General features: G+C 41.0%; 17 protein-coding genes across 17 annotated transcripts; 9 read left to right on the forward strand and 8 right to left on the reverse strand.

The window, feature by feature from the left end:
• Nucleotides 1-1,490: 1,490 nt before the first annotated feature.
• Nucleotides 1,491-2,365, forward strand: LOC113567241 (histone H1-like). The gene has a single exon (XM_026994410.1). It carries the CDS (start codon nt 1,502-1,504, stop codon nt 2,273-2,275), a length of 774 nt encoding a protein of 257 aa, XP_026850211.1. The 5' UTR covers nt 1,491-1,501; the 3' UTR covers nt 2,276-2,365.
• A 303-nt stretch (nt 2,366-2,668) lies between these two features.
• Nucleotides 2,669-3,089, reverse strand: LOC113567248 (histone H2B). The gene has a single exon (XM_026994417.1). It carries the CDS (start codon nt 3,076-3,078, stop codon nt 2,707-2,709), a length of 372 nt encoding a protein of 123 aa, XP_026850218.1. The 5' UTR covers nt 3,079-3,089; the 3' UTR covers nt 2,669-2,706.
• Nucleotides 3,090-3,281: 192 nt separating this feature from the next.
• Nucleotides 3,282-3,745, forward strand: LOC113567246 (histone H2A). The gene has a single exon (XM_026994415.1). It carries the CDS (start codon nt 3,307-3,309, stop codon nt 3,679-3,681), a length of 375 nt encoding a protein of 124 aa, XP_026850216.1. The 5' UTR covers nt 3,282-3,306; the 3' UTR covers nt 3,682-3,745.
• Nucleotides 3,746-5,857: 2,112 nt separating this feature from the next.
• On the reverse strand, nt 5,858-6,262 carry LOC113567250 (histone H4). The gene has a single exon (XM_026994419.1). It carries the CDS (start codon nt 6,230-6,232, stop codon nt 5,921-5,923), a length of 312 nt encoding a protein of 103 aa, XP_026850220.1. The 5' UTR covers nt 6,233-6,262; the 3' UTR covers nt 5,858-5,920.
• A 213-nt stretch (nt 6,263-6,475) lies between these two features.
• LOC6587647 lies at nt 6,476-12,049 on the forward strand. Its single transcript, XM_026994404.1, has 4 exons — nt 6,476-6,896; nt 8,263-8,761; nt 10,027-10,367; nt 11,577-12,049. The coding sequence occupies exons 1-4, from the start codon at nt 6,488-6,490 to the stop codon at nt 11,990-11,992; spliced, it is 1,665 nt and encodes a 554-aa protein (XP_026850205.1). The 5' UTR covers nt 6,476-6,487; the 3' UTR covers nt 11,993-12,049.
• On the forward strand, nt 8,236-9,110 carry LOC113567242 (histone H1-like). The gene has a single exon (XM_026994411.1). The coding sequence runs from the start codon at nt 8,247-8,249 to the stop codon at nt 9,018-9,020; it is 774 nt and encodes a 257-aa protein (XP_026850212.1). The 5' UTR covers nt 8,236-8,246; the 3' UTR covers nt 9,021-9,110.
• Nucleotides 9,414-9,834, reverse strand: LOC6587632 (histone H2B). Its single transcript, XM_002013080.2, has one exon. It carries the CDS (start codon nt 9,821-9,823, stop codon nt 9,452-9,454), a length of 372 nt encoding a protein of 123 aa, XP_002013116.1. The 5' UTR covers nt 9,824-9,834; the 3' UTR covers nt 9,414-9,451.
• LOC6587643 (histone H2A) lies at nt 10,027-10,490 on the forward strand. The gene has a single exon (XM_002013081.2). It carries the CDS (start codon nt 10,052-10,054, stop codon nt 10,424-10,426), a length of 375 nt encoding a protein of 124 aa, XP_002013117.1. The 5' UTR covers nt 10,027-10,051; the 3' UTR covers nt 10,427-10,490.
• LOC6587263 (histone H4) lies at nt 10,952-11,356 on the reverse strand. Its single transcript, XM_002013082.2, has one exon. The coding sequence runs from the start codon at nt 11,324-11,326 to the stop codon at nt 11,015-11,017; it is 312 nt and encodes a 103-aa protein (XP_002013118.1). The 5' UTR covers nt 11,327-11,356; the 3' UTR covers nt 10,952-11,014.
• A 1,246-nt stretch (nt 12,050-13,295) lies between the features above and the next one.
• Nucleotides 13,296-14,170, forward strand: LOC113567243 (histone H1-like). Its single transcript, XM_026994413.1, has one exon. The coding sequence runs from the start codon at nt 13,307-13,309 to the stop codon at nt 14,078-14,080; it is 774 nt and encodes a 257-aa protein (XP_026850214.1). The 5' UTR covers nt 13,296-13,306; the 3' UTR covers nt 14,081-14,170.
• A 303-nt stretch (nt 14,171-14,473) lies between these two features.
• On the reverse strand, nt 14,474-14,894 carry LOC113567249 (histone H2B). Its single transcript, XM_026994418.1, has one exon. The coding sequence runs from the start codon at nt 14,881-14,883 to the stop codon at nt 14,512-14,514; it is 372 nt and encodes a 123-aa protein (XP_026850219.1). The 5' UTR covers nt 14,884-14,894; the 3' UTR covers nt 14,474-14,511.
• A 192-nt stretch (nt 14,895-15,086) lies between these two features.
• LOC113567245 (histone H2A) lies at nt 15,087-15,550 on the forward strand. The gene has a single exon (XM_026994414.1). It carries the CDS (start codon nt 15,112-15,114, stop codon nt 15,484-15,486), a length of 375 nt encoding a protein of 124 aa, XP_026850215.1. The 5' UTR covers nt 15,087-15,111; the 3' UTR covers nt 15,487-15,550.
• Nucleotides 15,551-16,012: 462 nt separating this feature from the next.
• LOC113564875 (histone H4) lies at nt 16,013-16,417 on the reverse strand. The gene has a single exon (XM_002013087.2). It carries the CDS (start codon nt 16,385-16,387, stop codon nt 16,076-16,078), a length of 312 nt encoding a protein of 103 aa, XP_002013123.1. The 5' UTR covers nt 16,388-16,417; the 3' UTR covers nt 16,013-16,075.
• A 7,404-nt stretch (nt 16,418-23,821) lies between these two features.
• LOC113567235 (histone H1-like) lies at nt 23,822-24,696 on the forward strand. The gene has a single exon (XM_026994405.1). The coding sequence runs from the start codon at nt 23,833-23,835 to the stop codon at nt 24,604-24,606; it is 774 nt and encodes a 257-aa protein (XP_026850206.1). The 5' UTR covers nt 23,822-23,832; the 3' UTR covers nt 24,607-24,696.
• A 303-nt stretch (nt 24,697-24,999) lies between these two features.
• On the reverse strand, nt 25,000-25,420 carry LOC113567238 (histone H2B). Its single transcript, XM_026994407.1, has one exon. It carries the CDS (start codon nt 25,407-25,409, stop codon nt 25,038-25,040), a length of 372 nt encoding a protein of 123 aa, XP_026850208.1. The 5' UTR covers nt 25,410-25,420; the 3' UTR covers nt 25,000-25,037.
• Nucleotides 25,421-25,612: 192 nt separating this feature from the next.
• Nucleotides 25,613-26,076, forward strand: LOC113567237 (histone H2A). The gene has a single exon (XM_026994406.1). The coding sequence runs from the start codon at nt 25,638-25,640 to the stop codon at nt 26,010-26,012; it is 375 nt and encodes a 124-aa protein (XP_026850207.1). The 5' UTR covers nt 25,613-25,637; the 3' UTR covers nt 26,013-26,076.
• A 461-nt stretch (nt 26,077-26,537) lies between these two features.
• Nucleotides 26,538-26,942, reverse strand: LOC113567240 (histone H4). The gene has a single exon (XM_026994409.1). The coding sequence runs from the start codon at nt 26,910-26,912 to the stop codon at nt 26,601-26,603; it is 312 nt and encodes a 103-aa protein (XP_026850210.1). The 5' UTR covers nt 26,913-26,942; the 3' UTR covers nt 26,538-26,600.
• Nucleotides 26,943-27,898: the final 956 nt, after the last annotated feature.

A 27,898-nucleotide genomic window follows, 5' to 3' on the forward strand; every position in this document is an offset into this window, starting at 1 on the left:
AGCTCGGCAGTAATGGCACTCCAGGAAGCTAGCGAAGCCTATCTGGTCGGCCTCTTCGAAGATACCAACTTGTGCGCCATCCATGCCAAGCGTGTCACAATCATGCCCAAGGACATCCAACTGGCCAGACGTATCCGTGGCGAGCGTGCTTAAGTTGATATTTCTTCGTCAGGCGCATATAAATTTCATACAAATCGGTCCTTTTCAGGACCACAAAATAATTTTCAATGAGATTTTTTATTTCTGCATACTCGTACTATTTTTCCCAAATAAAATATTTGTAATTTTGTCTTTGCTTTGTGCTAGAGCGTTGGTTTAGATACAAAACAGAATTGGATTGGGAGAATACCGTATACGATCCGTATTAAATGTATAGTTAGACGAATGTTTTGACATCTTCTGGTTTTTCATTCAAGAATTTTGCTGATTGTAAGAATTCTAAAAGGCGGACAACATTTGTGTAGGGTTAAATTGCGGCGACACATATAATTTCTATGTATTTGGGAAAGAAAAATATATTTTTGTTGCGAGGTGATAAACCTATCAGAAACAAACAGATAGACCTGTGGAACTAGAATAGAATACAAACCCTTTTAACGCAATTTTAGATTTTTCCAATGACCAATAAATTGCATTTGATATTTTTCGAATCTACTACTGGTATACTAGTATGCAATAATTGGTCGTTATAAATGAAAATATATGAAAATCTTCAACAAAAGTAAATGAAATATGTTCTTAAGATTCGTATAAATTGGTATAGACAATAAAATTTACGTAAAATTTATTTTTTCGATTTTTACTTTGAGATGAACTTAATTTGTAGTGCTATGTGGGTAAGAAAGTATGTTATTTATGGGTAAATATTGGCAAAAATGGATCAGAAATAATATAAAATTGAAAATCGTGTTCATTTCCTTAAGAAAAATGGTTTTAAACAATATATTTTTAAGCATTTATATTTTTTGACCCCTAAATTCAATGTTGAACATATCCAGAAAGTGGTCTTTTTGTACCTAATAGGGTTATCTTCAAAACGATTTTAAAATACCATACTAAACGATATGTGAATATATGTTTATTGTCTCTTAAAGTAAATTAATCAAATTTTATGTTTAAAAAAAAAGTTTATCAAAATGAGCCAGCATTGTTATTTATTAATATCATTGAATCCAAAATATAAGAGTTGGATAACTAGTTGTCAAAGTTTGCACAATTATTAAAAATCGATGATGGACGATATTCACAAAATAAATGATTTACAGTAATATTTGAAATATTTAACAATATGAATCAATGAAAATATATTTCAATTATTTAATAGTTATATATAGAAAAGCAAATATAAGCCAGACGTTCAATGAAACTTCTAACAAACAAATCACCAATGCTAAAATCATCTTCGTACTACCCTTCTACTCGCTTCTCATTCGAACGAGGGACCATAGCCCAGGTCCACAACGGCGTTTTTTCATTGAAAAGTGTAATTTTGTAAAGAATAATGTCTGATTCTGCAGTTGCAACATCCGCGTCTCCAGTGGCTGCTCCACCAGTACCAGCGGAGAAGAAGGTGGCCGCCAAAAAGGCATCTGGATCCGCTGCTGCTACTGCAAAGGCAAAGAAGCCCACAGCTCCACCATCGCATCCCCCAACTCAGCAAATGGTTGACGCTTCGATTAAGAGCTTGAAGGAACGTGGCGGCTCATCGCTTTTGGCAATCAAGAAATATATTACTGCCGAATACAAATGCGATGCCCAGAAACTGGCCCCATTTATCAAGAAGTACTTGAAGTCGGCCGTTGCCAATGGAAAGCTGATCCAAACAAAGGGAAAGGGTGCATCTGGTTCGTTTAAGCTGTCGGCTTCCGCCAAAAAGGAGCCTAAGCCAAAGGTTGCATCTGTCGAGAAGAAAGTTAAAAGTAAGAAGGTGGCGTCATCGTCGTCGGCGGCAACCAAGAAGACAGCAAGCCCTAAAAAAGCAGCCGCTGCCGGTGACAAGAAACTAAAGGTGAAGAAGTCAGTCGCCACCAAGAAGACCGCCGAGAAGAAGAAAACTGAGAAGGCAAAGGCTAAGGATGCGAAGAAAACTGGAACCGTGAAGGCGAAGCCAACAGCGACAAAGGCCAAGTCGAGCCCAGCAAAACCAAAGCCAAAGCCAAAAGCAAAGGCTGTAGCTGCAGCGGCATCTGTCAAGCCCAAGAAGACAACGAAGAAGCCAGCAGCTCCCGCCACTGTAAAGAAGCCGAAAGCCAAGACGACGGCGGCCAAAAAGTAAAGTGTGAAACTGTACACGTTGGTGTACAAGGTCGCATTCGAAATTTTAGATGTATCCGTCTGAAATTGATTTAAACAAGCCCTTTTCAGGGCTACAAAACTATATTCAAAAGAGATACAAATTATCGAGCCTTGTCTTGCATACATACGAGTATGCTACAGATATATTGTATATTTAGCATCCAGTTCAAACGTTATTCAAAGAGTTATTCGGAATGAATTTTTCCCGAACCGAATCAAATACGTACATATGTATGAAAAACCGTTCACACAGACGCTGTATCTCAGAGGTCGGCAATTGAATAAAATTGTTATTGTATTGTGCATATATTTCTTGCATATCGATGAAATTATATATTGAAAATGGAATTTCTTTGGAAGAACATTTTGTGGCCCTGAAAAGGGCCTTTTTGGGTTTTGTTCGAAACCAATTTACTTGGAGCTGGTGTACTTGGTGACAGCCTTGGTTCCCTCACTAACAGCGTGCTTGGCCAGCTCTCCCGGCAGCAGCAGGCGCACAGCCGTTTGGATTTCCCGACTGGTGATGGTTGAGCGCTTGTTGTAATGAGCCAAGCGAGACGCCTCGGCAGCAATGCGCTCGAAGATGTCATTTACAAAGCTGTTCATGATGCTCATCGCTTTCGACGAAATACCAGTGTCAGGATGGACTTGCTTCAGAACTTTGTAAATATAGATGGCATAGCTCTCCTTCCTCTTGCGCTTCTTCTTCTTGTCGTTCTTGGTGATGTTCTTCTGAGCCTTTCCAGCCTTTTTGGCTGCCTTTCCACTAGTCTTGGGAGGCATTTTTCACTTCACTTTATGTAAAACACTTAATGTGTTTGAACGGACTGGGCTCAGAATCTTATAGTTTTATTCGAGTAGTCTGTTCAGGTTTAACATACATTTCGTAGCGGGCGAAAACCCACCCCTTGGTTGAGCGCTCATGCAGTCGGAAAAGGTATAAATATGGCGTTCTGTGGCGTTGGACAACATTCGTGTGTGAACAGTGAAAAAGCAAAGGAATCTATTAACATGTCTGGTCGTGGTAAAGGTGGCAAAGTGAAGGGAAAGGCAAAGTCTCGGTCGAACCGTGCTGGTCTTCAGTTCCCTGTTGGTCGTATTCATCGTCTACTTCGCAAGGGCAACTATGCCGAGCGTGTCGGTGCCGGCGCTCCCGTTTACCTGGCTGCCGTGATGGAATACTTGGCCGCTGAAGTTCTCGAGTTGGCTGGCAATGCTGCCCGTGATAACAAGAAGACGAGAATTATCCCTCGCCATCTGCAGCTGGCCATCCGCAACGATGAGGAGTTGAACAAACTGCTCTCAGGCGTCACCATTGCTCAGGGTGGTGTGTTGCCCAACATCCAGGCCGTTCTGCTGCCCAAGAAGACCGAGAAGAAGGCATAAATGTTCCAATAGCAAAAACAATTTACATTCTTGTACAATATATAAACCAAAACGTCCTTTTCAGGACGACCAAACTATGTCAAAAGAATTAAGAGAATTTTCATAATTTATTATCATTCATTATTATCAGTTGAAATAAAATGCACATATTTGTGTTTTTTTGGTACAGGGCCTAAAAGAAAGTACAGTTGCGTCCGACGCATCTGAACAACGGATGAAATTCAATGTTTGCTTGCCAAGAAAGAACCCAAATTTTACCTACCTACCCAAGTTTATCTACGAGAATACTTTCGATCAAAAAGTTCCCATCTTGGAAAGATGGCTGAACTTTTAGACTGAAAGAAAGAAAAACACTATATGCAGCGCACATACATACAGCTGCGCCGAAAAAAATAGCACCAGGGGACTAATGTTTCTATATTGACGGATTTAGCTTAAACAATGGTTCTAATGAACGTTGTTAAGACTAATATGTAAACTTTAAGGTATAATTTATCGAATCCCAGAGCACTGGTATGATTTGCAAGCTCCAAATGAAAAAATTTGAAAAGAGAAGAATTTTATCAGAAATTTGGGCACCAACAAAAATAGCACCAATTTACAAGGAAATCGAAAAACTATAAAATACAAGGAAACTTTCCAAATTTTTTTGTAAAAAATGTTACTTTAGTTGTATTCAAAGGTTGGCGTTTTGTTGTAAAACCTTTGACAGCAACAACAGCAGCTCAGCATATTGGCATTAAAGCTCACCTCATTTTCGCATCTTTTCCTTGGGATATTGATCCACGAACCATGCAGAATACCCCAAACATATTTAATGTTCTTTGATTCCGCATTAGAAACATATTTTTTAGCTTGACCCAAAACATTAGCAATGGGGTTCAAGTCTGGAGACTGAACAGGCCAATCTATTGCACTAAGTGAATTGTGCTCGAACCACTTTCGAGCTCTCTTTCTAGATCGTTTTGGGTCATTTTCCTGCTGGAAGACACAAAACAAGTCTATTTCGTATTCTGCATAAAGCAGAATCACTGTTTCTTTGGTATTGACATAGACATGTTGATCCATAATGGGGTTGTGCCATATATTGGGTCACCTGCCTAGTACGAAAATCATGCCCATACGATTTTTCTTGCTTTTCTATGTCTAATGAATTTACATGTGAGTCAGGGGGTTGTATTCTGCATTCGGTAGTCGTTTCACACAAGAACAAGACCCTTTTACACCAAAAAATAAATTTTGGCTTTAGTCGGACCACAGGATGTTTCTCCATTTTCGTTGGCCCAACCTCAGTGCTATTTTGCATACCAAACTTTTTTTTGCCCTATGCCTTTCCGTGAAAAGTGAAATTTTCCTCGTACTACGAGTACCCATTTTACGTTCTTGTATACAAGATCTAACTTTCCTGGTACTTGACGATTTTTTAAGATCCTTGCTTTAGCTCTGTGGCCGACTTAAATGGGTCCTCCTTGCTCTCACGAACCAGTAGTTTTAGCAGAAATGGGGATATCGCGGCCTTTCTTGCACGTGATTCTTGTTGGAAACATATTTAAAAGCATTGCTAATCATTTCTTTTGAACAACCGACAATTTGCCCCACCTTAGCATAGGTCCTGCCTTCTGAAATGAAAGTTTTGATCCTTTGGCTTTTTTCTTCACTTTAGTGCTTTCCAAGACCCATAACTACTTAAATTTTGTAACTTTCTTGTCACAATCACCTAAAGCCACCGATTTTTAATTCAATCAAGAACTTAAAATATTAAGAAGCTCCGAAAAGTAGAAGCTTTTACTTAAAACAGTTACTGGTGCTATTTTTGTTGGTGCTCTATTTCGCTCTCCTTTCGCAAAATTGCCTAATGTTATAAGAACCGTTAGAATTGAGAGATGAAGAACAATCCTCTCAGAGAGGAGACATATAAAGCTACATTATATTGCAGTAAAGTCCAGAAAATGTTGGACAGTGGTCTTGTTTTGAAGGAATAAAGACGGTCGTCCCTACTGGTGCTATTTTTTTCGGCGCCACTGTATGTATGTACATAGTAGATGGGAATTGCGTATTGCAATCAATGACTCGACAATCAATTAATTTTTTCTTTCATTATTCTGCTTTTACTTCACTATTATCAAGTACGATTCATGATTTTGAAAATATGTCTCTCTTCTAGATTATTTTGTGGTCCTGAAAAGGACCGATTGTTTAATTTATGGTTACTTTTGAACTGCAGACTATACAGATTTTCTTAACCGCCGAAACCGTACAGCGTGCGGCCTTGTCTCTTCAGAGCATACACAACATCCATGGCTGTGACTGTCTTCCTCTTGGCATGTTCGGTGTAGGTGACGGCATCACGGATAACGTTTTCCAAAAACACTTTCAGCACTCCACGAGTTTCCTCGTAGATGAGTCCCGAGATACGTTTTACACCGCCACGACGAGCTAAACGGCGGATAGCGGGCTTCGTGATACCCTGGATGTTATCACGAAGAACCTTGCGATGACGCTTAGCGCCTCCCTTTCCCAAGCCTTTGCCACCTTTACCACGACCAGTCATTTTCTTTCACTATGTTGTTTCACTTTACGACACGAAGAACGAATGCCATCCACATTTTGTATCGCTTGTATTTATACAAAACACCATCAAAACACGAGTGAGTCCGAATGATATGTGCATCTCGCTCGTGAAATGAAATAGCATGCTTCGGCAACTCTCTCGTTTCAACCCTCCACCAGAAGAATGCTTTATAAGTAAGTGGCGGGATGCGCGATCGATTATTACAAATTCAGACTTTGAAAGTGAATAGTGAAAATGGCTCGTACCAAGCAGACTGCTCGTAAATCGACTGGTGGCAAGGCGCCGCGCAAACAACTGGCTACCAAGGCCGCACGTAAAAGTGCTCCAGCAACCGGAGGCGTGAAGAAACCTCATCGCTATCGCCCCGGCACTGTTGCCCTCCGTGAAATCCGTCGCTACCAGAAGAGTACCGAGCTGCTGATCCGCAAACTGCCTTTCCAGCGTTTGGTTCGTGAAATCGCTCAGGATTTCAAAACTGACTTGCGTTTCCAGAGCTCGGCAGTAATGGCACTCCAGGAAGCTAGCGAAGCCTATCTGGTCGGCCTCTTCGAAGATACCAACTTGTGCGCCATCCATGCCAAGCGTGTCACAATCATGCCCAAGGACATCCAACTGGCCAGACGTATCCGTGGCGAGCGTGCTTAAGTTGATATTTCTTCGTCAGGCGCATATAAATTTCATACAAATCGGTCCTTTTCAGGACCACAAAATAATTTTCAATGAGATTTTTTATTTCTGCATACTCGTACTATTTTTCCCAAATAAAATATTTGTAATTTTGTCTTTGCTTTGTGCTAGAGCGTTGGTTTAGATACAAAACAGAATTGGATTGGGAGAATACCGTATACGATCCGTATTAAATGTATAGTTAGACGAATGTTTTGACATCTTCTGGTTTTTCATTCAAGAATTTTGCTGATTGTAAGAATTCTAAAAGGCGGACAACATTTGTGTAGGGTTAAATTGCGGCGACACATATAATTTCTATGTATTTGGGAAAGAAAAATATATTTTTGTTGCGAGGTGATAAACCTATCAGAAACAAACAGATAGACCTGTGGAACTAGAATAGAATACAAACCCTTTTAACGCAATTTTAGATTTTTCCAATGACCAATAAATTGCATTTGATATTTTTCGAATCTACTACTGGTATACTAGTATGCAATAATTGGTCGTTATAAATGAAAATATATGAAAATCTTCAACAAAAGTAAATGAAATATGTTCTTAAGATTCGTATAAATTGGTATAGACAATAAAATTTACGTAAAATTTATTTTTTCGATTTTTACTTTGAGATGAACTTAATTTGTAGTGCTATGTGGGTAAGAAAGTATGTTATTTATGGGTAAATATTGGCAAAAATGGATCAGAAATAATATAAAATTGAAAATCGTGTTCATTTCCTTAAGAAAAATGGTTTTAAACAATATATTTTTAAGCATTTATATTTTTTGACCCCTAAATTCAATGTTGAACATATCCAGAAAGTGGTCTTTTTGTACCTAATAGGGTTATCTTCAAAACGATTTTAAAATACCATACTAAACGATATGTGAATATATGTTTATTGTCTCTTAAAGTAAATTAATCAAATTTTATGTTTAAAAAAAAAGTTTATCAAAATGAGCCAGCATTGTTATTTATTAATATCATTGAATCCAAAATATAAGAGTTGGATAACTAGTTGTCAAAGTTTGCACAATTATTAAAAATCGATGATGGACGATATTCACAAAATAAATGATTTACAGTAATATTTGAAATATTTAACAATATGAATCAATGAAAATATATTTCAATTATTTAATAGTTATATATAGAAAAGCAAATATAAGCCAGACGTTCAATGAAACTTCTAACAAACAAATCACCAATGCTAAAATCATCTTCGTACTACCCTTCTACTCGCTTCTCATTCGAACGAGGGACCATAGCCCAGGTCCACAACGGCGTTTTTTCATTGAAAAGTGTAATTTTGTAAAGAATAATGTCTGATTCTGCAGTTGCAACATCCGCGTCTCCAGTGGCTGCTCCACCAGTACCAGCGGAGAAGAAGGTGGCCGCCAAAAAGGCATCTGGATCCGCTGCTGCTACTGCAAAGGCAAAGAAGCCCACAGCTCCACCATCGCATCCCCCAACTCAGCAAATGGTTGACGCTTCGATTAAGAGCTTGAAGGAACGTGGCGGCTCATCGCTTTTGGCAATCAAGAAATATATTACTGCCGAATACAAATGCGATGCCCAGAAACTGGCCCCATTTATCAAGAAGTACTTGAAGTCGGCCGTTGCCAATGGAAAGCTGATCCAAACAAAGGGAAAGGGTGCATCTGGTTCGTTTAAGCTGTCGGCTTCCGCCAAAAAGGAGCCTAAGCCAAAGGTTGCATCTGTCGAGAAGAAAGTTAAAAGTAAGAAGGTGGCGTCATCGTCGTCGGCGGCAACCAAGAAGACAGCAAGCCCTAAAAAAGCAGCCGCTGCCGGTGACAAGAAACTAAAGGTGAAGAAGTCAGTCGCCACCAAGAAGACCGCCGAGAAGAAGAAAACTGAGAAGGCAAAGGCTAAGGATGCGAAGAAAACTGGAACCGTGAAGGCGAAGCCAACAGCGACAAAGGCCAAGTCGAGCCCAGCAAAACCAAAGCCAAAGCCAAAAGCAAAGGCTGTAGCTGCAGCGGCATCTGTCAAGCCCAAGAAGACAACGAAGAAGCCAGCAGCTCCCGCCACTGTAAAGAAGCCGAAAGCCAAGACGACGGCGGCCAAAAAGTAAAGTGTGAAACTGTACACGTTGGTGTACAAGGTCGCATTCGAAATTTTAGATGTATCCGTCTGAAATTGATTTAAACAAGCCCTTTTCAGGGCTACAAAACTATATTCAAAAGAGATACAAATTATCGAGCCTTGTCTTGCATACATACGAGTATGCTACAGATATATTGTATATTTAGCATCCAGTTCAAACGTTATTCAAAGAGTTATTCGGAATGAATTTTTCCCGAACCGAATCAAATACGTACATATGTATGAAAAACCGTTCACACAGACGCTGTATCTCAGAGGTCGGCAATTGAATAAAATTGTTATTGTATTGTGCATATATTTCTTGCATATCGATGAAATTATATATTGAAAATGGAATTTCTTTGGAAGAACATTTTGTGGCCCTGAAAAGGGCCTTTTTGGGTTTTGTTCGAAACCAATTTACTTGGAGCTGGTGTACTTGGTGACAGCCTTGGTTCCCTCACTAACAGCGTGCTTGGCCAGCTCTCCCGGCAGCAGCAGGCGCACAGCCGTTTGGATTTCCCGACTGGTGATGGTTGAGCGCTTGTTGTAATGAGCCAAGCGAGACGCCTCGGCAGCAATGCGCTCGAAGATGTCATTTACAAAGCTGTTCATGATGCTCATCGCTTTCGACGAAATACCAGTGTCAGGATGGACTTGCTTCAGAACTTTGTAAATATAGATGGCATAGCTCTCCTTCCTCTTGCGCTTCTTCTTCTTGTCGTTCTTGGTGATGTTCTTCTGAGCCTTTCCAGCCTTTTTGGCTGCCTTTCCACTAGTCTTGGGAGGCATTTTTCACTTCACTTTATGTAAAACACTTAATGTGTTTGAACGGACTGGGCTCAGAAGCTTATAGTTTTATTCGAGTAGTCTGTTCAGGTTTAACATACATTTCGTAGCGGGCGAAAACCCACCCCTTGGTTGAGCGCTCATGCAGTCGGAAAAGGTATAAATATGGCGTTCTGTGGCGTTGGACAACATTCGTGTGTGAACAGTGAAAAAGCAAAGGAATCTATTAACATGTCTGGTCGTGGTAAAGGTGGCAAAGTGAAGGGAAAGGCAAAGTCTCGGTCGAACCGTGCTGGTCTTCAGTTCCCTGTTGGTCGTATTCATCGTCTACTTCGCAAGGGCAACTATGCCGAGCGTGTCGGTGCCGGCGCTCCCGTTTACCTGGCTGCCGTGATGGAATACTTGGCCGCTGAAGTTCTCGAGTTGGCTGGCAATGCTGCCCGTGATAACAAGAAGACGAGAATTATCCCTCGCCATCTGCAGCTGGCCATCCGCAACGATGAGGAGTTGAACAAACTGCTCTCAGGCGTCACCATTGCTCAGGGTGGTGTGTTGCCCAACATCCAGGCCGTTCTGCTGCCCAAGAAGACCGAGAAGAAGGCATAAATGTTCCAATAGCAAAAACAATTTACATTCTTGTACAATATATAAACCAAAACGTCCTTTTCAGGACGACCAAACTATGTCAAAAGAATTAAGAGAATTTTCATAATTTATTATCATTCATTATTATCAGTTGAAATAAAATGCACATATTTGTGTTTTTTTGGTACAGGGCCTAAAAGAAAGTACAGTTGCGTCCGACGCATCTGAACAACGGATGAAATTCAATGTTTGCTTGCCAAGAAAGAACCCAAATTTTACCTACCTACCCAAGTTTATCTACGAGAATACTTTCGATCAAAAAGTTCCCATCTTGGAAAGATGGCTGAACTTTTAGACTGAAAGAAAGAAAAACACTATATGCAGCGCACATACATATGTATGTACATAGTAGATGGGAATTGCGTATTGCAATCAATGACTCGACAATCAATTAATTTTTTCTTTCATTATTCTGCTTTTACTTCACTATTATCAAGTACGATTCATGATTTTGAAAATATGTCTCTCTTCTAGATTATTTTGTGGTCCTGAAAAGGACCGATTGTTTAATTTATGGTTACTTTTGAACTGCAGACTATACAGATTTTCTTAACCGCCGAAACCGTACAGCGTGCGGCCTTGTCTCTTCAGAGCATACACAACATCCATGGCTGTGACTGTCTTCCTCTTGGCATGTTCGGTGTAGGTGACGGCATCACGGATAACGTTTTCCAAAAACACTTTCAGCACTCCACGAGTTTCCTCGTAGATGAGTCCCGAGATACGTTTTACACCGCCACGACGAGCTAAACGGCGGATAGCGGGCTTCGTGATACCCTGGATGTTATCACGAAGAACCTTGCGATGACGCTTAGCGCCTCCCTTTCCCAAGCCTTTGCCACCTTTACCACGACCAGTCATTTTCTTTCACTATGTTGTTTCACTTTACGACACGAAGAACGAATGCCATCCACATTTTGTATCGCTTGTATTTATACAAAACACCATCAAAACACGAGTGAGTCCGAATGATATGTGCATCTCGCTCGTGAAATGAAATAGCATGCTTCGGCAACTCTCTCGTTTCAACCCTCCACCAGAAGAATGCTTTATAAGTAAGTGGCGGGATGCGCGATCGATTATTACAAATTCAGACTTTGAAAGTGAATAGTGAAAATGGCTCGTACCAAGCAGACTGCTCGTAAATCGACTGGTGGCAAGGCGCCGCGCAAACAACTGGCTACCAAGGCCGCACGTAAAAGTGCTCCAGCAACCGGAGGCGTGAAGAAACCTCATCGCTATCGCCCCGGCACTGTTGCCCTCCGTGAAATCCGTCGCTACCAGAAGAGTACCGAGCTGCTGATCCGCAAACTGCCTTTCCAGCGTTTGGTTCGTGAAATCGCTCAGGATTTCAAAACTGACTTGCGTTTCCAGAGCTCGGCAGTAATGGCACTCCAGGAAGCTAGCGAAGCCTATCTGGTCGGCCTCTTCGAAGATACCAACTTGTGCGCCATCCATGCCAAGCGTGTCACAATCATGCCCAAGGACATCCAACTGGCCAGACGTATCCGTGGCGAGCGTGCTTAAGTTGATATTTCTTCGTCAGGCGCATATAAATTTCATACAAATCGGTCCTTTTCAGGACCACAAAATAATTTTCAATGAGATTTTTTATTTCTGCATACTCGTACTATTTTTCCCAAATAAAATATTTGTAATTTTGTCTTTGCTTTGTGCTAGAGCGTTGGTTTAGATACAAAACAGAATTGGATTGGGAGAATACCGTATACGATCCGTATTAAATGTATAGTTAGACGAATGTTTTGACATCTTCTGGTTTTTCATTTTTCACAACATTTGTGTACGGTTAAATTGCGGCGACACATATAATTTCTATGTATTTGGGAAAGAAAAATATATTTTTGTTGCGAGGTGATAAACCTATCAGAAACAAACAGATAGACCTGTGGAACTAGAATAGAATACAAACCCTTTTAACGCAATTTTAGATTTTTCCAATGACCAATAAATTGCATTTGATATTTTTCGAATCTTCTACTGTATGCTAGTATGCAATAATTGGTCGTTATAAATTAAAATATATGAAAATCTTCAACAAAAGTAAATGAAATATGTTTTTAAGATTCGTATAAATTGGTATAGACAATAAAATTTACGTAAAATTTATTTTTTCGATTTTTACTTTGAGATGAACTTAATTTGTAGTGCTATGTGGGTAAGAAAGTATGTTATTTATGGGTAAATATTGGCAAAAATGGATCAGAAATAATATAAAATTGAAAATCGTGTTCATTTCCTTAAGAAAAATGGTTTTAAACAATATATTTTTAAGCATTTATATTTTTTGACCCCTAAATTCAATGTTGAACATATCCAGAAAGTGGTCTTTTTGTACCTAATAGGGTTATCTTCAAAACGATTTTAAAATACCATACTAAACGATATGTGAATATATGTTTATTGTCTCTTAAAGTAAATTAATCAAATTTTATGTTTAAAAAAAAAGTTTATCAAAATGAGCCAGCATTGTTATTTATTAATATCATTGAATCCAAAATATAAGAGTTGGATAACTAGTTGTCAAAGTTTGCACAATTATTAAAAATCGATGATGGACGATATTCACAAAATAAATGATTTACAGTAATATTTGAAATATTTAACAATATGAATCAATGAAAATATATTTCAATTATTTAATAGTTATATATAGAAAAGCAAAAATAAGCCAGACGTTCAATGAAACTTCTAACAAACAAATCACCAATGCTAAAATCATCTTCGTACTACCCTTCTACTCGCTTCTCATTCGAACGAGGGACCATAGCCCAGGTCCACAACGGCGTTTTTTCATTGAAAAGTGTAATTTTGTAAAGAATAATGTCTGATTCTGCAGTTGCAACATCCGCGTCTCCAGTGGCTGCTCCACCAGTACCAGCGGAGAAGAAGGTGGCCGCCAAAAAGGCATCTGGATCCGCTGCTGCTACTGCAAAGGCAAAGAAGCCCACAGCTCCACCATCGCATCCCCCAACTCAGCAAATGGTTGACGCTTCGATTAAGAGCTTGAAGGAACGTGGCGGCTCATCGCTTTTGGCAATCAAGAAATATATTACTGCCGAATACAAATGCGATGCCCAGAAACTGGCCCCATTTATCAAGAAGTACTTGAAGTCGGCCGTTGCCAATGGAAAGCTGATCCAAACAAAGGGAAAGGGTGCATCTGGTTCGTTTAAGCTGTCGGCTTCCGCCAAAAAGGAGCCTAAGCCAAAGGTTGCATCTGTCGAGAAGAAAGTTAAAAGTAAGAAGGTGGCGTCATCGTCGTCGGCGGCAACCAAGAAGACAGCAAGCCCTAAAAAAGCAGCCGCTGCCGGTGACAAGAAACTAAAGGTGAAGAAGTCAGTCGCCACCAAGAAGACCGCCGAGAAGAAGAAAACTGAGAAGGCAAAGGCTAAGGATGCGAAGAAAACTGGAACCGTGAAGGCGAAGCCAACAGCGACAAAGGCCAAGTCGAGCCCAGCAAAACCAAAGCCAAAGCCAAAAGCAAAGGCTGTAGCTGCAGCGGCATCTGTCAAGCCCAAGAAGACAACGAAGAAGCCAGCAGCTCCCGCCACTGTAAAGAAGCCGAAAGCCAAGACGACGGCGGCCAAAAAGTAAAGTGTGAAACTGTACACGTTGGTGTACAAGGTCGCATTCGAAATTTTAGATGTATCCGTCTGAAATTGATTTAAACAAGCCCTTTTCAGGGCTACAAAACTATATTCAAAAGAGATACAAATTATCGAGCCTTGTCTTGCATACATACGAGTATGCTATAGATATATTGTATATTTAGCATCCAGTTCAAACGTTATTCAAAGAGTTATTCGGAATGCATTTTTCCCGAACCGAATCAAATACGTACATATGTATGAAAAACCGTTCGCACAGACGCTGTATCTCAGAGGTCGGCAATTGAATAAAATTGTTATTGTATTGTGCATATATTTCTTGCATATCGATGAAATTATATATTGAAAATGGAATTTCTTTGGAAGAACATTTTGTGGCCCTGAAAAGGGCCTTTTTGGGTTTTGTTCGAAACCAATTTACTTGGAGCTGGTGTACTTGGTGACAGCCTTGGTTCCCTCACTAACAGCGTGCTTGGCCAGCTCTCCCGGCAGCAGCAGGCGCACAGCCGTTTGGATTTCCCGACTGGTGATGGTTGAGCGCTTGTTGTAATGAGCCAAGCGAGACGCCTCGGCAGCAATGCGCTCGAAGATGTCATTTACAAAGCTGTTCATGATGCTCATCGCTTTCGACGAAATACCAGTGTCAGGATGGACTTGCTTCAGAACTTTGTAAATATAGATGGCATAGCTCTCCTTCCTCTTGCGCTTCTTCTTCTTGTCGTTCTTGGTGATGTTCTTCTGAGCCTTTCCAGCCTTTTTGGCTGCCTTTCCACTAGTCTTGGGAGGCATTTTTCACTTCACTTTATGTAAAACACTTAATGTGTTTGAACGGACTGGGCTCAGAAGCTTATAGTTTTATTCGAGTAGTCTGTTCAGGTTTAACATACATTTCGTAGCGGGCGAAAACCCACCCCTTGGTTGAGCGCTCATGCAGTCGGAAAAGGTATAAATATGGCGTTCTGTGGCGTTGGACAACATTCGTGTGTGAACAGTGAAAAAGCAAAGGAATCTATTAACATGTCTGGTCGTGGTAAAGGTGGCAAAGTGAAGGGAAAGGCAAAGTCTCGGTCGAACCGTGCTGGTCTTCAGTTCCCTGTTGGTCGTATTCATCGTCTACTTCGCAAGGGCAACTATGCCGAGCGTGTCGGTGCCGGCGCTCCCGTTTACCTGGCTGCCGTGATGGAATACTTGGCCGCTGAAGTTCTCGAGTTGGCTGGCAATGCTGCCCGTGATAACAAGAAGACGAGAATTATCCCTCGCCATCTGCAGCTGGCCATCCGCAACGATGAGGAGTTGAACAAACTGCTCTCAGGCGTCACCATTGCTCAGGGTGGTGTGTTGCCCAACATCCAGGCCGTTCTGCTGCCCAAGAAGACCGAGAAGAAGGCATAAATGTTCCAATAGCAAAAACAATTTACATTCTTGTACAATATATAAACCAAAACGTCCTTTTCAGGACGACCAAACTATGTCAAAAGAATTAAGAGAATTTTCATAATTTATTATCATTCATTATTATCAGTTGAAATAAAATGCACATATTTGTGTTTTTTTGGTACAGGGCCTAAAAGAAAGTACAGTTGCGTCCGACTCATCTGAACAACGGATGAAATTCAATGTTTGCTTGCCAAGAAAGAACCCAAATTTTACCTACCTACCCAAGTTTATCTACGAGAATACTTTCGATCAAAAAGTTCCCATCTTGGAAAGATGGCTGAACTTTTAGACTGAAAGAAAGAAAAACACTATATGCAGCGCACATACATATGTATGTACATAGTAGATGGGAATTGCGTATTGCAATCAATGACTCGACAATCAATTCATTTTTTCTTTCATTATTCTGCTTTTACTTTTACTATTATCAAGTACGATTCATGATTTTGAAAATATGTCTCCCTTCTAGATTATTTTGTGGTCCTGAAAAGGACCGATTGTTTAATTTATGGTTACTTTTGAACTGCAGACTATACAGATTTTCTTAACCGCCGAAACCGTACAGCGTGCGGCCTTGTCTCTTCAGAGCATACACAACATCCATGGCTGTGACTGTCTTCCTCTTGGCATGTTCGGTGTAGGTGACGGCATCACGGATAACGTTTTCCAAAAACACTTTCAGCACTCCACGAGTTTCCTCGTAGATGAGTCCCGAGATACGTTTTACACCGCCACGACGAGCTAAACGGCGGATAGCGGGCTTCGTGATACCCTGGATGTTATCACGAAGAACCTTGCGATGACGCTTAGCGCCTCCCTTTCCCAAGCCTTTGCCACCTTTACCACGACCAGTCATTTTCTTTCACTATGTTGTTTCACTTTACGACACGAAGAACGAATGCCATCCACATTTTGTATCGCTTGTATTTATACAAAACACCATCAAAACACGAGTGAGTCCGAATGATATGTGCATCTCGCTCGTGAAATGAAATAGCATGCTTCGGCAACTCTCTCGTTTCAACCCTCCACCAGAAGAATGCTTTATAAGTAAGTGGCGGGATGCGCGATCGATTATTACAAATTCAGACTTTGAAAGTGAATAGTGAAAATGGCTCGTACCAAGTGTGAACAGTGATAAAGAAAACAGTGCCTGGTCGTGGTAAAGGTGGCCAAGTGAAGTAAAGTGAAGTGAAGGACTAAAAGGACTAAGTGAATTGACGTGATCAAAGTGTAACAAGTCAGAAAATCGCATATATTGCACCTCTAAAATCTGAACTTTTTAAAAATAGTGAGCAGACATTGTGCAACTAAAACCAATATACTGCTAGAAGCAGAGTGCCTCTACATATGTGATATGCCGGAGAAAGGAGGCTGCAGTGTGGAAAAAGCGAACAAAATGGCAGCACATTCGGCAATCAGTGACGATGTTAGGCTCGTTGACGAGGCAATGGAAGCTGAATACGATAACGTAAAAAGGACCAGAGCAGAATTATCAACCTCTGACAGTGATTGCGAAAGTGATCTAATAAGTGATTGCGAAACGGAACAAGATACCGTAATAATGGACCGCGATGAGATGGATTCCATCATGGAAGAACTCAATTTTCTACGTGCTGAGCACATTAAATACAAAAAATACATCGAAGCCGTAAACGCGACGCCAAAAACAACACCAAAACCCAAAAAAACGAAACCTGAGGATGTAAAGGAAAGTGAAGGTGCACCGACTACACCCAAAAAATCAAAAAAAGCTAGTGCAAGCAAACAAATTCCCAACACAAAACCCCAACAAACCATACCGGAGGATGTGCAAAATAAGGAATTTCCTAAACTGCCCACAACCAAATCACCAGCTAAGCCAATTAGTATACCGAAAAAGACCGTGATACCCACCAAAAATGGCAATAACGAAAAAGGTCTACCGGTCATAGTAACGTACCAGCAAAACGCCAAAGCCCTAACAACACTCCTGAAGGAATCATCAAAGAAATTCACTCTCAACATCCTAAACAAAAACGTGATACATGTAAAGGTCTTCACATTGGCAGATTTCAACCTAACCAAAGAGTTGTTGAACAAAAACAAAGTGTTGTACTATAGCTTCACGCCTAAGCAAGTTAAGCCACACACAGTGATCTTAAGGAAACTACCACTTGAAGTGTACGATTCTGATGAGGTCAAGACAGCACTAGTTGAGGCCGTGCCTGAGCTAAACATCCTGTCAGTGAAGCCTTACAAGGAAAAGATGTGGATGGTTCAAGTGGAGAAAACTGAAAAAATAAACGAAATATTTAAAGTAACAACACTCCTCAACTGCCGAATTAACATCGAGGGTTTCAAGCCGCACCCAAACGCAATTAAGCAATGTCACAATTGCCAACGGTTCTGCCATGTTGCCAGCAACTGCAAAATGGCATTCCGCTGTGTCAAATGCACAAAAACACATGCTCCAGGGCAATGCACCTTAAAGAAAAAGGAAGACGGCCAAGAAGATACCACACAAAAAACCCAATGCGTGAACTGCTCTGGAAATCATACGGCCAATGCTAAAATCTGCCCAGTACGAATTGAGTACATCAAAAAAATGACCGAAAGGCGAAACCACACCCAAAAAAAAACAAACAAGTCCATCGCCACTGCAGCTGCAACTGTCCAGCTACAAAGCCGAATTGAAAAGGGACGAAGCTACGCCTCAGCAGCCAAAAGCAAGCCGATACCTACACAAGTGAAGGAAATCCCGAGAGCACGCCAAGAAAAGAAACAGGCAAACACCGCAGAAGAAAACGCCGGTTTTTCATTTGAACAACTGAACGGGGACTCTGTGGAGGCATTTGGAAAAGATTTGCTTACCTGCTTCGACATCATGCAATCCCTAATTAAGAAATACCCAAACTCCAGCTCGGATAAAAAGGGAAAACAGCAATTGATTCTGGACTTCCTGATCCAAATCGCGCTCAACTAAATGCCAGTAAAAATCATGTTCCAAAACGTCAATGGCATCGTTCAACGGCGTAGGCGAAATGAACTTAACGAGCATCTAAACAAACACAGGCCAGATCTGATGCTACTCGCTGAGCACAACCTGAGAAGTACGCACTCAGCCGGATTAACCAACTACCAATTCGTGAGGCAACATGTAGCAAGCTTAGAATCCACGCAGAACAGCACAAGAAGCCCTGGAACAGCAGTAGCCATCTGCGTGAGAAATGGACTCAGTTACGAACGAGTGAAAATCGACCAAATGCAATACATCGAGGCTGTGGCAGTGCAGATTTCCTATACAAACAGACGCAATATAAGAACTGGATTAATTGCAATCTCACTCTACCTACGCCCCCAGCATCCTTTACTAAGCTCAGACTTGGACATTCTAATGCACTCGCTAGCTCAAATAGAGGATCATGAGCAATTCGTAATCGGATGTGATTTGAACGCGAAACACCCAGCCTGGAATAGGCCCACGTACCGTCCAGAACACATCAACACGTCAGGAATTAGCTTAGAGCGGTGGCTGGCAGACCAACCATTCCTAATTCTCCACCCAACCCAAGAACCCACACGTCCCAACCAGACAGGAGACTCCTCAATAGATTTTTTCCTAACATCATCCTCAACCCCAATAGACTACTCAACATTTACCTACGGCTGCAAAATCATCAAAGACTTCCCATCAGACCACTTTGGAATAACCATAAACATAAATCTAGGACGGAACCGACTAAACTACAACCCACCAAAATCGATACACAATTTTCATAAAATAGACCCGATCCACTGGAACACAATAATTCTACAGAACCTAAGACACATCCCAAACACCCAAAACTTAAACACAGCTGACATAGATAACCACGTACATACTCTAACAAGTGCAATAGCCAAAGCCCTTGACTCTGATGAGGCAATCCCAAAAATAACCATAAACCCGACTAACCCAAACAATCCGTTCACCCGACTTAGCACCCACTGCCTAAACCTAATCAAAAAAAAACGAAAACTTAGACGCATGCTTTTCCGCCGCCTATCCACCCTTACACCCAACCAACGCAACCAAATCAAAGACACTATAAAAGAATTGGACATACAAATAAACTGTCACATAGAAATCGCAGAACTGAAAACAATAGACCAAAAACTACGCAAAATTAACCCAAGTAAAATTAGCCAGAAATCACTCCAAACACTCAATCCAAACACCCCACCAAAAGAACAACTAGCTCATGACCTACATTTGACCAACGAGGAAGCAGCTCTAATAGACATAGACCTAAACCTTAGCACCTCCCAAAATATAACTTCCACTTTTCACAAAATTAATGCCCTGGCGTGGTCCTTCGAAAGAGTCCATAGCCAAAATGAAAACATCACCGACTCAGACCCTGTCCTCAGGGCACACACAATCGCCATCAATGAAACAATAGCCCAAACCTCATCCACAACACTAAACTCATACAAAACTACATTCAATATTTCCAGAACAGCAGATGGTAACTGGCCCGAGTCCCATGAATGCGGATTCACAAACGCCGAAGAGCTCTTTGAAATACTGAAAATAAAAAACTCAAAGAAGACCATGGGACCGGACGGCACCAGCAACTTTCTGATGAAACACTGCAATATGCCAATGCTAAAACATTTAGCAACACTATTCAACCACTGCCTAAACTTAGGATACTTTCCTTCCGAATGGAAGAACAGCAGAATCATCGCCATTCACAAACCTGGATTAAATCCGCACAGCCTCCGAGCATACAGGCCTATTGCTCTACTATCTGCAATAAGTCTGCTGCTGGAGAAAATAATAATGCAACAAATACAGAAGCACATGGACTCACATAGCACGTTGAAAGATACTCAGTATGGCTTCAGAGCGAAATCATCAACCAACCATGCGTTCATCGCAGCAAATGATTTCATCTTTGAGAATTTATCCCACAAACGTGCTACAATAGCCTGTGCTCTGGACTTTGAGAAGGCTTTTGACACAGTCTGGACCAGCGGACTCATTTACAAGATGACCCAATTAAATTTCACCCCAGACATAACAAAAATAGTCCATAATTATTTAACAAACCGCTCATTTCAAGTTAGCAGCCCAGAAGACTCGGATCTGTCCCTTATAAGGTCGATCCCAGCAGGGGTTCCACAAGGTTCACTGCTGGCACCCATCCTCTACAACATCTACCTGGCAGACATGCCCGATTACCAAGTCCCTACCGGCTCAACCACACAAATTAAAGCACTAATCTACGCCGATGATATCCTGCTACTGGCATCTTCCGGTTCAATGGCCATCGCTGAAAGAGAGCTAAACGGGTACCTGAACATACTGTGCCACTACTTCACCAAATGGCATCTCAAACTCAACGCAAGCAAATGCACCAGTTCAATCCTTAAGGGCCCACGATTGGGCTACCTGTACAGGAATGCGAGGAGATTCCAGCCCAGTCTGTTCATCTACGATAGACTGGCAATCAAATACGAAAAGCAGTTCAAGTACCTTGGTGTTGTATACGACGAAAAGCTGAACTTCAAGACACACACAGCAAATGCCCGAAGGAAAGCGTGTGCAATGATCCACAAGATCCAGCACATATACAAACCAATATCCTCCAATCAAGGGAACATCAGTCACATCACCAGAATCTGCGCTCTAGCCTACAAAAAACTAATACAACCAGTTCTTATGTACGGCTATGTAGCGTGGATGAACATAAAGACTATCGAGATGGAAGAGCTGCGCCGGTTCGAAAGAAAAATACTTCGCAAATCAATCGGCACTCAAAGCAGAGACGCATTGACGGGCCACTACATACCGAACAAGCGACTTTATAAATTAACAAAAACAACAAGGATAGACAGACTCATGTTCCAAATACTGGAGAAGCTGGTCGAAAGAGATAATACGATACAAACGGAAATACCCGCAAACTACCACACTGAGTTCCTTACCGCCCATCATTTAACCCATCTAATGGAAATGGGCATTATCTATGACGAAGACGAAAACCTCATCTTCCACCACAGAAGACATCGATCTCTAAGTCACGCCGACGGTCTGGTATTCAATACCAGTCAATAAGCCACTCCCCCGACCAACTGTAAATACTGTAAATACTCCCCTCCACTCCACCCTCCTTTACCCAGTAAAATAAGAATAGAATAAGCTTAGCACGTAAATTAGCCCATAAGACCTAACCCAAATCAAAAGTATACTTTATCCAGGTTTTTAACTTAACCATTTTTTCCCTGGAAAACACCAAACCACTAGATATTAACTATAACATAACCTAAACTAAAGATAAGATCTCTAATATAATAGTAACCAAAAGACTAGCACCCTGATAAGCTTAAAGCGCAGAGTAAAATTACACACATAAGATAAAGTAAGCTTGAACTTGTCACTCATGTAACACTATATACCTAAGCAGAAGCTGTGCTACTGTAATATGAAATATGACAATAAATAAACGCTAAAAAAAAAAAAAAAAACGCGATCGATTATTACAAATTCAGACTTTGAAAGTGAATAGTGAAAATGGCTCGTACCAAGCAGACTGCTCGTAAATCGACTGGTGGCAAGGCGCCGCGCAAACAACTGGCTACCAAGGCCGCACGTAAAAGTGCTCCAGCAACCGGAGGCGTGAAGAAACCTCATCGCTATCGCCCCGGCACTGTTGCCCTCCGTGAAATCCGTCGCTACCAGAAGAGTACCGAGCTGCTGATCCGCAAACTGCCTTTCCAGCGTTTGGTTCGTGAAATCGCTCAGGATTTCAAAACTGACTTGCGTTTCCAGAGCTCGGCAGTAATGGCACTCCAGGAAGCTAGCGAAGCCTATCTGGTCGGTCTCTTCGAAGATACCAACTTGTGCGCCATCCATGCCAAGCGTGTCACAATCATGCCCAAGGACATCCAACTGGCCAGACGTATCCGTGGCGAGCGTGCTTAAGTTGATATTTCTTCGTCAGGCGCATATAAATTTCATACAAATCGGTCCTTTTCAGGACCACAAAATAATTTTCAATGAGATTTTTTATTTCTGCATACTCGTACTATTTTTCCCAAATAAAATATTTGTAATTTTGTCTTTGCTTTGTGCTAGAGCGTTGGTTTAGATACAAAACAGAATTGGATTGGGAGAATACCGTATACGATCCGTATTAAATGTATAGTTAGACGAATGTTTTGACATCTTCTGGTTTTTCATTCAAGAATTTTGCTGATTGTAAGAATTCTAAAAGGCGGACAACATTTGTGTAGGGTTAAATTGCGGCGACACATATAATTTCTATGTATTTGGGAAAGAAAAATATATTTTTGTTGCGAGGTGATAAACCTATCAGAAACAAACAGATAGACCTGTGGAACTAGAATAGAATACAAACCCTTTTAACGCAATTTTAGATTTTTCCAATGACCAATAAATTGCATTTGATATTTTTCGAATCTACTACTGGTATACTAGTATGCAATAATTGGTCGTTATAAATGAAAATATATGAAAATCTTCAACAAAAGTAAATGAAATATGTTCTTAAAATTTCGTATAAATTGGTATAGACAATAAAATTTACGTAAAATTTATTTTTTCGATTTTTACTTTGAGATGAACTTAATTTGTAGTGCTATGTGGGTAAGAAAGTATGTTATTTATGGGTAAATATTGGCAAAAATGGATCAGAAATAATATAAAATTGAAAATCGTGTTCATTTCCTTAAGAAAAATGGTTTTAAACAATATATTTTTAAGCATTTATATTTTTTGACCCCTAAATTCAATGTTGAACATATCCAGAAAGTGGTCTTTTTGTACCTAATAGGGTTATCTTCAAAACGATTTTAAAATACCATACTAAACGATATGTGAATATATGTTTATTGTCTCTTAAAGTAAATTAATCAAATTTTATGTTTAAAAAAAAAGTTTATCAAAATGAGCCAGCATTGTTATTTATTAATATCATTGAATCCAAAATATAAGAGTTGGATAACTAGTTGTCAAAGTTTGCACAATTATTAAAAATCGATGATGGACGATATTCACAAAATAAATGATTTACAGTAATATTTGAAATATTTAACAATATGAATCAATGAAAATATATTTCAATTATTTAATAGTTATATATAGAAAAGCAAAAATAAGCCAGACGTTCAATGAAACTTCTAACAAACAAATCACCAATGCTAAAATCATCTTCGTACTACCCTTCTACTCGCTTCTCATTCGAACGAGGGACCATAGCCCAGGTCCACAACGGCGTTTTTTCATTGAAAAGTGTAATTTTGTAAAGAATAATGTCTGATTCTGCAGTTGCAACATCCGCGTCTCCAGTGGCTGCTCCACCAGTACCAGCGGAGAAGAAGGTGGCCGCCAAAAAGGCATCTGGATCCGCTGCTGCTACTGCAAAGGCAAAGAAGCCCACAGCTCCACCATCGCATCCCCCAACTCAGCAAATGGTTGACGCTTCGATTAAGAGCTTGAAGGAACGTGGCGGCTCATCGCTTTTGGCAATCAAGAAATATATTACTGCCGAATACAAATGCGATGCCCAGAAACTGGCCCCATTTATCAAGAAGTACTTGAAGTCGGCCGTTGCCAATGGAAAGCTGATCCAAACAAAGGGAAAGGGTGCATCTGGTTCGTTTAAGCTGTCGGCTTCCGCCAAAAAGGAGCCTAAGCCAAAGGTTGCATCTGTCGAGAAGAAAGTTAAAAGTAAGAAGGTGGCGTCATCGTCGTCGGCGGCAACCAAGAAGACAGCAAGCCCTAAAAAAGCAGCCGCTGCCGGTGACAAGAAACTAAAGGTGAAGAAGTCAGTCGCCACCAAGAAGACCGCCGAGAAGAAGAAAACTGAGAAGGCAAAGGCTAAGGATGCGAAGAAAACTGGAACCGTGAAGGCGAAGCCAACAGCGACAAAGGCCAAGTCGAGCCCAGCAAAACCAAAGCCAAAGCCAAAAGCAAAGGCTGTAGCTGCAGCGGCATCTGTCAAGCCCAAGAAGACAACGAAGAAGCCAGCAGCTCCCGCCACTGTAAAGAAGCCGAAAGCCAAGACGACGGCGGCCAAAAAGTAAAGTGTGAAACTGTACACGTTGGTGTACAAGGTCGCATTCGAAATTTTAGATGTATCCGTCTGAAATTGATTTAAACAAGCCCTTTTCAGGGCTACAAAACTATATTCAAAAGAGATACAAATTATCGAGCCTTGTCTTGCATACATACGAGTATGCTATAGATATATTGTATATTTAGCATCCAGTTCAAACGTTATTCAAAGAGTTATTCGGAATGCATTTTTCCCGAACCGAATCAAATACGTACATATGTATGAAAAACCGTTCGCACAGACGCTGTATCTCAGAGGTCGGCAATTGAATAAAATTGTTATTGTATTGTGCATATATTTCTTGCATATCGATGAAATTATATATTGAAAATGGAATTTCTTTGGAAGAACATTTTGTGGCCCTGAAAAGGGCCTTTTTGGGTTTTGTTCGAAACCAATTTACTTGGAGCTGGTGTACTTGGTGACAGCCTTGGTTCCCTCACTAACAGCGTGCTTGGCCAGCTCTCCCGGCAGCAGCAGGCGCACAGCCGTTTGGATTTCCCGACTGGTGATGGTTGAGCGCTTGTTGTAATGAGCCAAGCGAGACGCCTCGGCAGCAATGCGCTCGAAGATGTCATTTACAAAGCTGTTCATGATGCTCATCGCTTTCGACGAAATACCAGTGTCAGGATGGACTTGCTTCAGAACTTTGTAAATATAGATGGCATAGCTCTCCTTCCTCTTGCGCTTCTTCTTCTTGTCGTTCTTGGTGATGTTCTTCTGAGCCTTTCCAGCCTTTTTGGCTGCCTTTCCACTAGTCTTGGGAGGCATTTTTCACTTCACTTTATGTAAAACACTTAATGTGTTTGAACGGACTGGGCTCAGAATCTTATAGTTTTATTCGAGTAGTCTGTTCAGGTTTAACATACATTTCGTAGCGGGCGAAAACCCACCCCTTGGTTGAGCGCTCATGCAGTCGGAAAAGGTATAAATATGGCGTTCTGTGGCGTTGGACAACATTCGTGTGTGAACAGTGAAAAAGCAAAGGAATCTATTAACATGTCTGGTCGTGGTAAAGGTGGCAAAGTGAAGGGAAAGGCAAAGTCTCGGTCGAACCGTGCTGGTCTTCAGTTCCCTGTTGGTCGTATTCATCGTCTACTTCGCAAGGGCAACTATGCCGAGCGTGTCGGTGCCGGCGCTCCCGTTTACCTGGCTGCCGTGATGGAATACTTGGCCGCTGAAGTTCTCGAGTTGGCTGGCAATGCTGCCCGTGATAACAAGAAGACGAGAATTATCCCTCGCCATCTGCAGCTGGCCATCCGCAACGATGAGGAGTTGAACAAACTGCTCTCAGGCGTCACCATTGCTCAGGGTGGTGTGTTGCCCAACATCCAGGCCGTTCTGCTGCCCAAGAAGACCGAGAAGAAGGCATAAATGTTCCAATAGCAAAAACAATTTACATTCTTGTACAATATATAAACCAAAACGTCCTTTTCAGGACGACCAAACTATGTCAAAAGAATTAAGAGAATTTTCATAATTTATTATCATTCATTATTATCAGTTGAAATAAAATGCACATATTTGTGTTTTTTTGGTACAGGGCCTAAAAGAAAGTACAGTTGCGTCCGACGCATCTGAACAACGGATGAAATTCAATGTTTGCTTGCCAAGAAAGAACCCAAATTTTACCTACCTACCCAAGTTTATCTACGAGAATACTTTCGATCAAAAAGTTCCCATCTTGGAAAGATGGCTGAACTTTTAGACTGAAAGAAAGAAAAACACTATATGCAGCGCACATACATATGTATGTACATAGTAGATGGGAATTGCGTATTGCAATCAATGACTCGACAATCAATTAATTTTTTCTTTCATTATTCTGCTTTTACTTCACTATTATCAAGTACGATTCATGATTTTGAAAATATGTCTCTCTTCTAGATTATTTTGTGGTCCTGAAAAGGACCGATTGTTTAATTTATGGTTACTTTTGAACTGCAGACTATACAGATTTTCTTAACCGCCGAAACCGTACAGCGTGCGGCCTTGTCTCTTCAGAGCATACACAACATCCATGGCTGTGACTGTCTTCCTCTTGGCATGTTCGGTGTAGGTGACGGCATCACGGATAACGTTTTCCAAAAACACTTTCAGCACTCCACGAGTTTCCTCGTAGATGAGTCCCGAGATACGTTTTACACCGCCACGACGAGCTAAACGGCGGATAGCGGGCTTCGTGATACCCTGGATGTTATCACGAAGAACCTTGCGATGACGCTTAGCGCCTCCCTTTCCCAAGCCTTTGCCACCTTTACCACGACCAGTCATTTTCTTTCACTATGTTGTTTCACTTTACGACACGAAGAACGAATGCCATCCACATTTTGTATCGCTTGTATTTATACAAAACACCATCAAAACACGAGTGAGTCCGAATGATATGTGCATCTCGCTCGTGAAATGAAATAGCATGCTTCGGCAAATCTCTCGTTTCAACCCTCCACCAGAAGAATGCTTTATAAGTAAGTGGCGGGATGCGCGATCGATTATTACAAATTCAGACTTTGAAAGTGAATAGTGAAAATGGCTCGTACCAAGTGTGAACAGTGATAAAGAAAACAGTGCCTGGTCGTGGTAAAGGTGGCCAAGTGAAGTAAAGTGAAGTGAAGGACTAAAAGGACTAAGTGAATTGACGTGATCAAAGTGTAACAAGTCAGAAAATCGCATATATTGCACCTCTAAAATCTGAACTTTTTAAAAATAGTGAGCAGACATTGTGCAACTAAAACCAATATACTGCTAGAAGCAGAGTGCCTCTACATATGTGATATGCCGGAGAAAGGAGGCTGCAGTGTGGAAAAAGCGAACAAAATGGCAGCACATTCGGCAATCAGTGACGATGTTAGGCTCGTTGACGAGGCAATGGAAGCTGAATACGATAACGTAAAAAGGACCAGAGCAGAATTATCAACCTCTGACAGTGATTGCGAAAGTGATCTAATAAGTGATTGCGAAACGGAACAAGATACCGTAATAATGGACCGCGATGAGATGGATTCCATCATGGAAGAACTCAATTTTCTACGTGCTGAGCACATTAAATACAAAAAATATATCGAAGCCGTAAACACAACGCCAAAAACAACACCAAAACCCAAAAAAAACGAAACCTGAGGATGTGAAGGAAAGTGAAGGTGCACCGACTACACCCAAAAAATCAAAAAAAGCTAGTGCAAGCAAACAAATTCTTAACACAAAACCCCAACAAACCATACCGGAGGATGTTCAAAATAAGGAATTTCCCAAACTACCCA

Source organism: Drosophila persimilis, unplaced genomic scaffold, assembly GCF_003286085.1.
Source record: "Drosophila persimilis strain 14011-0111.01,24,50 unplaced genomic scaffold, DperRS2 tig00003932-arrow-arrow-pilon, whole genome shotgun sequence".
Lineage (NCBI taxonomy): Eukaryota > Metazoa > Arthropoda > Insecta > Diptera > Drosophilidae > Drosophila > Drosophila persimilis.

What these genes read in the sequence shown, in the direction of transcription:
- LOC113567243 (XM_026994413.1), top strand. Translation starts at nt 13,307, where the DNA reads ATGTCTGATTCTGCAGTTGCAACATCCGCGTCTCCAGTGGCTGCTCCA.
- LOC113567241 (XM_026994410.1), top strand. Translation starts at nt 1,502, where the DNA reads ATGTCTGATTCTGCAGTTGCAACATCCGCGTCTCCAGTGGCTGCTCCA.
- LOC113564875 (XM_002013087.2), bottom strand. Translation starts at nt 16,387, where the DNA reads ATGACTGGTCGTGGTAAAGGTGGCAAAGGCTTGGGAAAGGGAGGCGCT.
- LOC113567246 (XM_026994415.1), top strand. Translation starts at nt 3,307, where the DNA reads ATGTCTGGTCGTGGTAAAGGTGGCAAAGTGAAGGGAAAGGCAAAGTCT.
- LOC113567242 (XM_026994411.1), top strand. Translation starts at nt 8,247, where the DNA reads ATGTCTGATTCTGCAGTTGCAACATCCGCGTCTCCAGTGGCTGCTCCA.
- LOC113567240 (XM_026994409.1), bottom strand. Translation starts at nt 26,912, where the DNA reads ATGACTGGTCGTGGTAAAGGTGGCAAAGGCTTGGGAAAGGGAGGCGCT.
- LOC6587643 (XM_002013081.2), top strand. Translation starts at nt 10,052, where the DNA reads ATGTCTGGTCGTGGTAAAGGTGGCAAAGTGAAGGGAAAGGCAAAGTCT.
- LOC113567245 (XM_026994414.1), top strand. Translation starts at nt 15,112, where the DNA reads ATGTCTGGTCGTGGTAAAGGTGGCAAAGTGAAGGGAAAGGCAAAGTCT.
- LOC113567237 (XM_026994406.1), top strand. Translation starts at nt 25,638, where the DNA reads ATGTCTGGTCGTGGTAAAGGTGGCAAAGTGAAGGGAAAGGCAAAGTCT.
- LOC113567249 (XM_026994418.1), bottom strand. Translation starts at nt 14,883, where the DNA reads ATGCCTCCCAAGACTAGTGGAAAGGCAGCCAAAAAGGCTGGAAAGGCT.
- LOC113567248 (XM_026994417.1), bottom strand. Translation starts at nt 3,078, where the DNA reads ATGCCTCCCAAGACTAGTGGAAAGGCAGCCAAAAAGGCTGGAAAGGCT.
- LOC113567235 (XM_026994405.1), top strand. Translation starts at nt 23,833, where the DNA reads ATGTCTGATTCTGCAGTTGCAACATCCGCGTCTCCAGTGGCTGCTCCA.
- LOC6587647 (XM_026994404.1), top strand. Translation starts at nt 6,488, where the DNA reads ATGGCTCGTACCAAGCAGACTGCTCGTAAATCGACTGGTGGCAAGGCG. An exon ending in TATCCGTGGCGAGCGTGCTT is followed by an intron (nt 6,897 to 8,262) that starts AAGTTGATATTT and finishes CTGATTCTGCAG; the next exon opens with TTGCAACATCCGCGTCTCCA. An exon ending in CGTCACCATTGCTCAGGGTG is followed by an intron (nt 10,368 to 11,576) that starts GTGTGTTGCCCA and finishes GAAAGTGAATAG; the next exon opens with TGAAAATGGCTCGTACCAAG.
- LOC113567238 (XM_026994407.1), bottom strand. Translation starts at nt 25,409, where the DNA reads ATGCCTCCCAAGACTAGTGGAAAGGCAGCCAAAAAGGCTGGAAAGGCT.
- LOC6587263 (XM_002013082.2), bottom strand. Translation starts at nt 11,326, where the DNA reads ATGACTGGTCGTGGTAAAGGTGGCAAAGGCTTGGGAAAGGGAGGCGCT.
- LOC6587632 (XM_002013080.2), bottom strand. Translation starts at nt 9,823, where the DNA reads ATGCCTCCCAAGACTAGTGGAAAGGCAGCCAAAAAGGCTGGAAAGGCT.
- LOC113567250 (XM_026994419.1), bottom strand. Translation starts at nt 6,232, where the DNA reads ATGACTGGTCGTGGTAAAGGTGGCAAAGGCTTGGGAAAGGGAGGCGCT.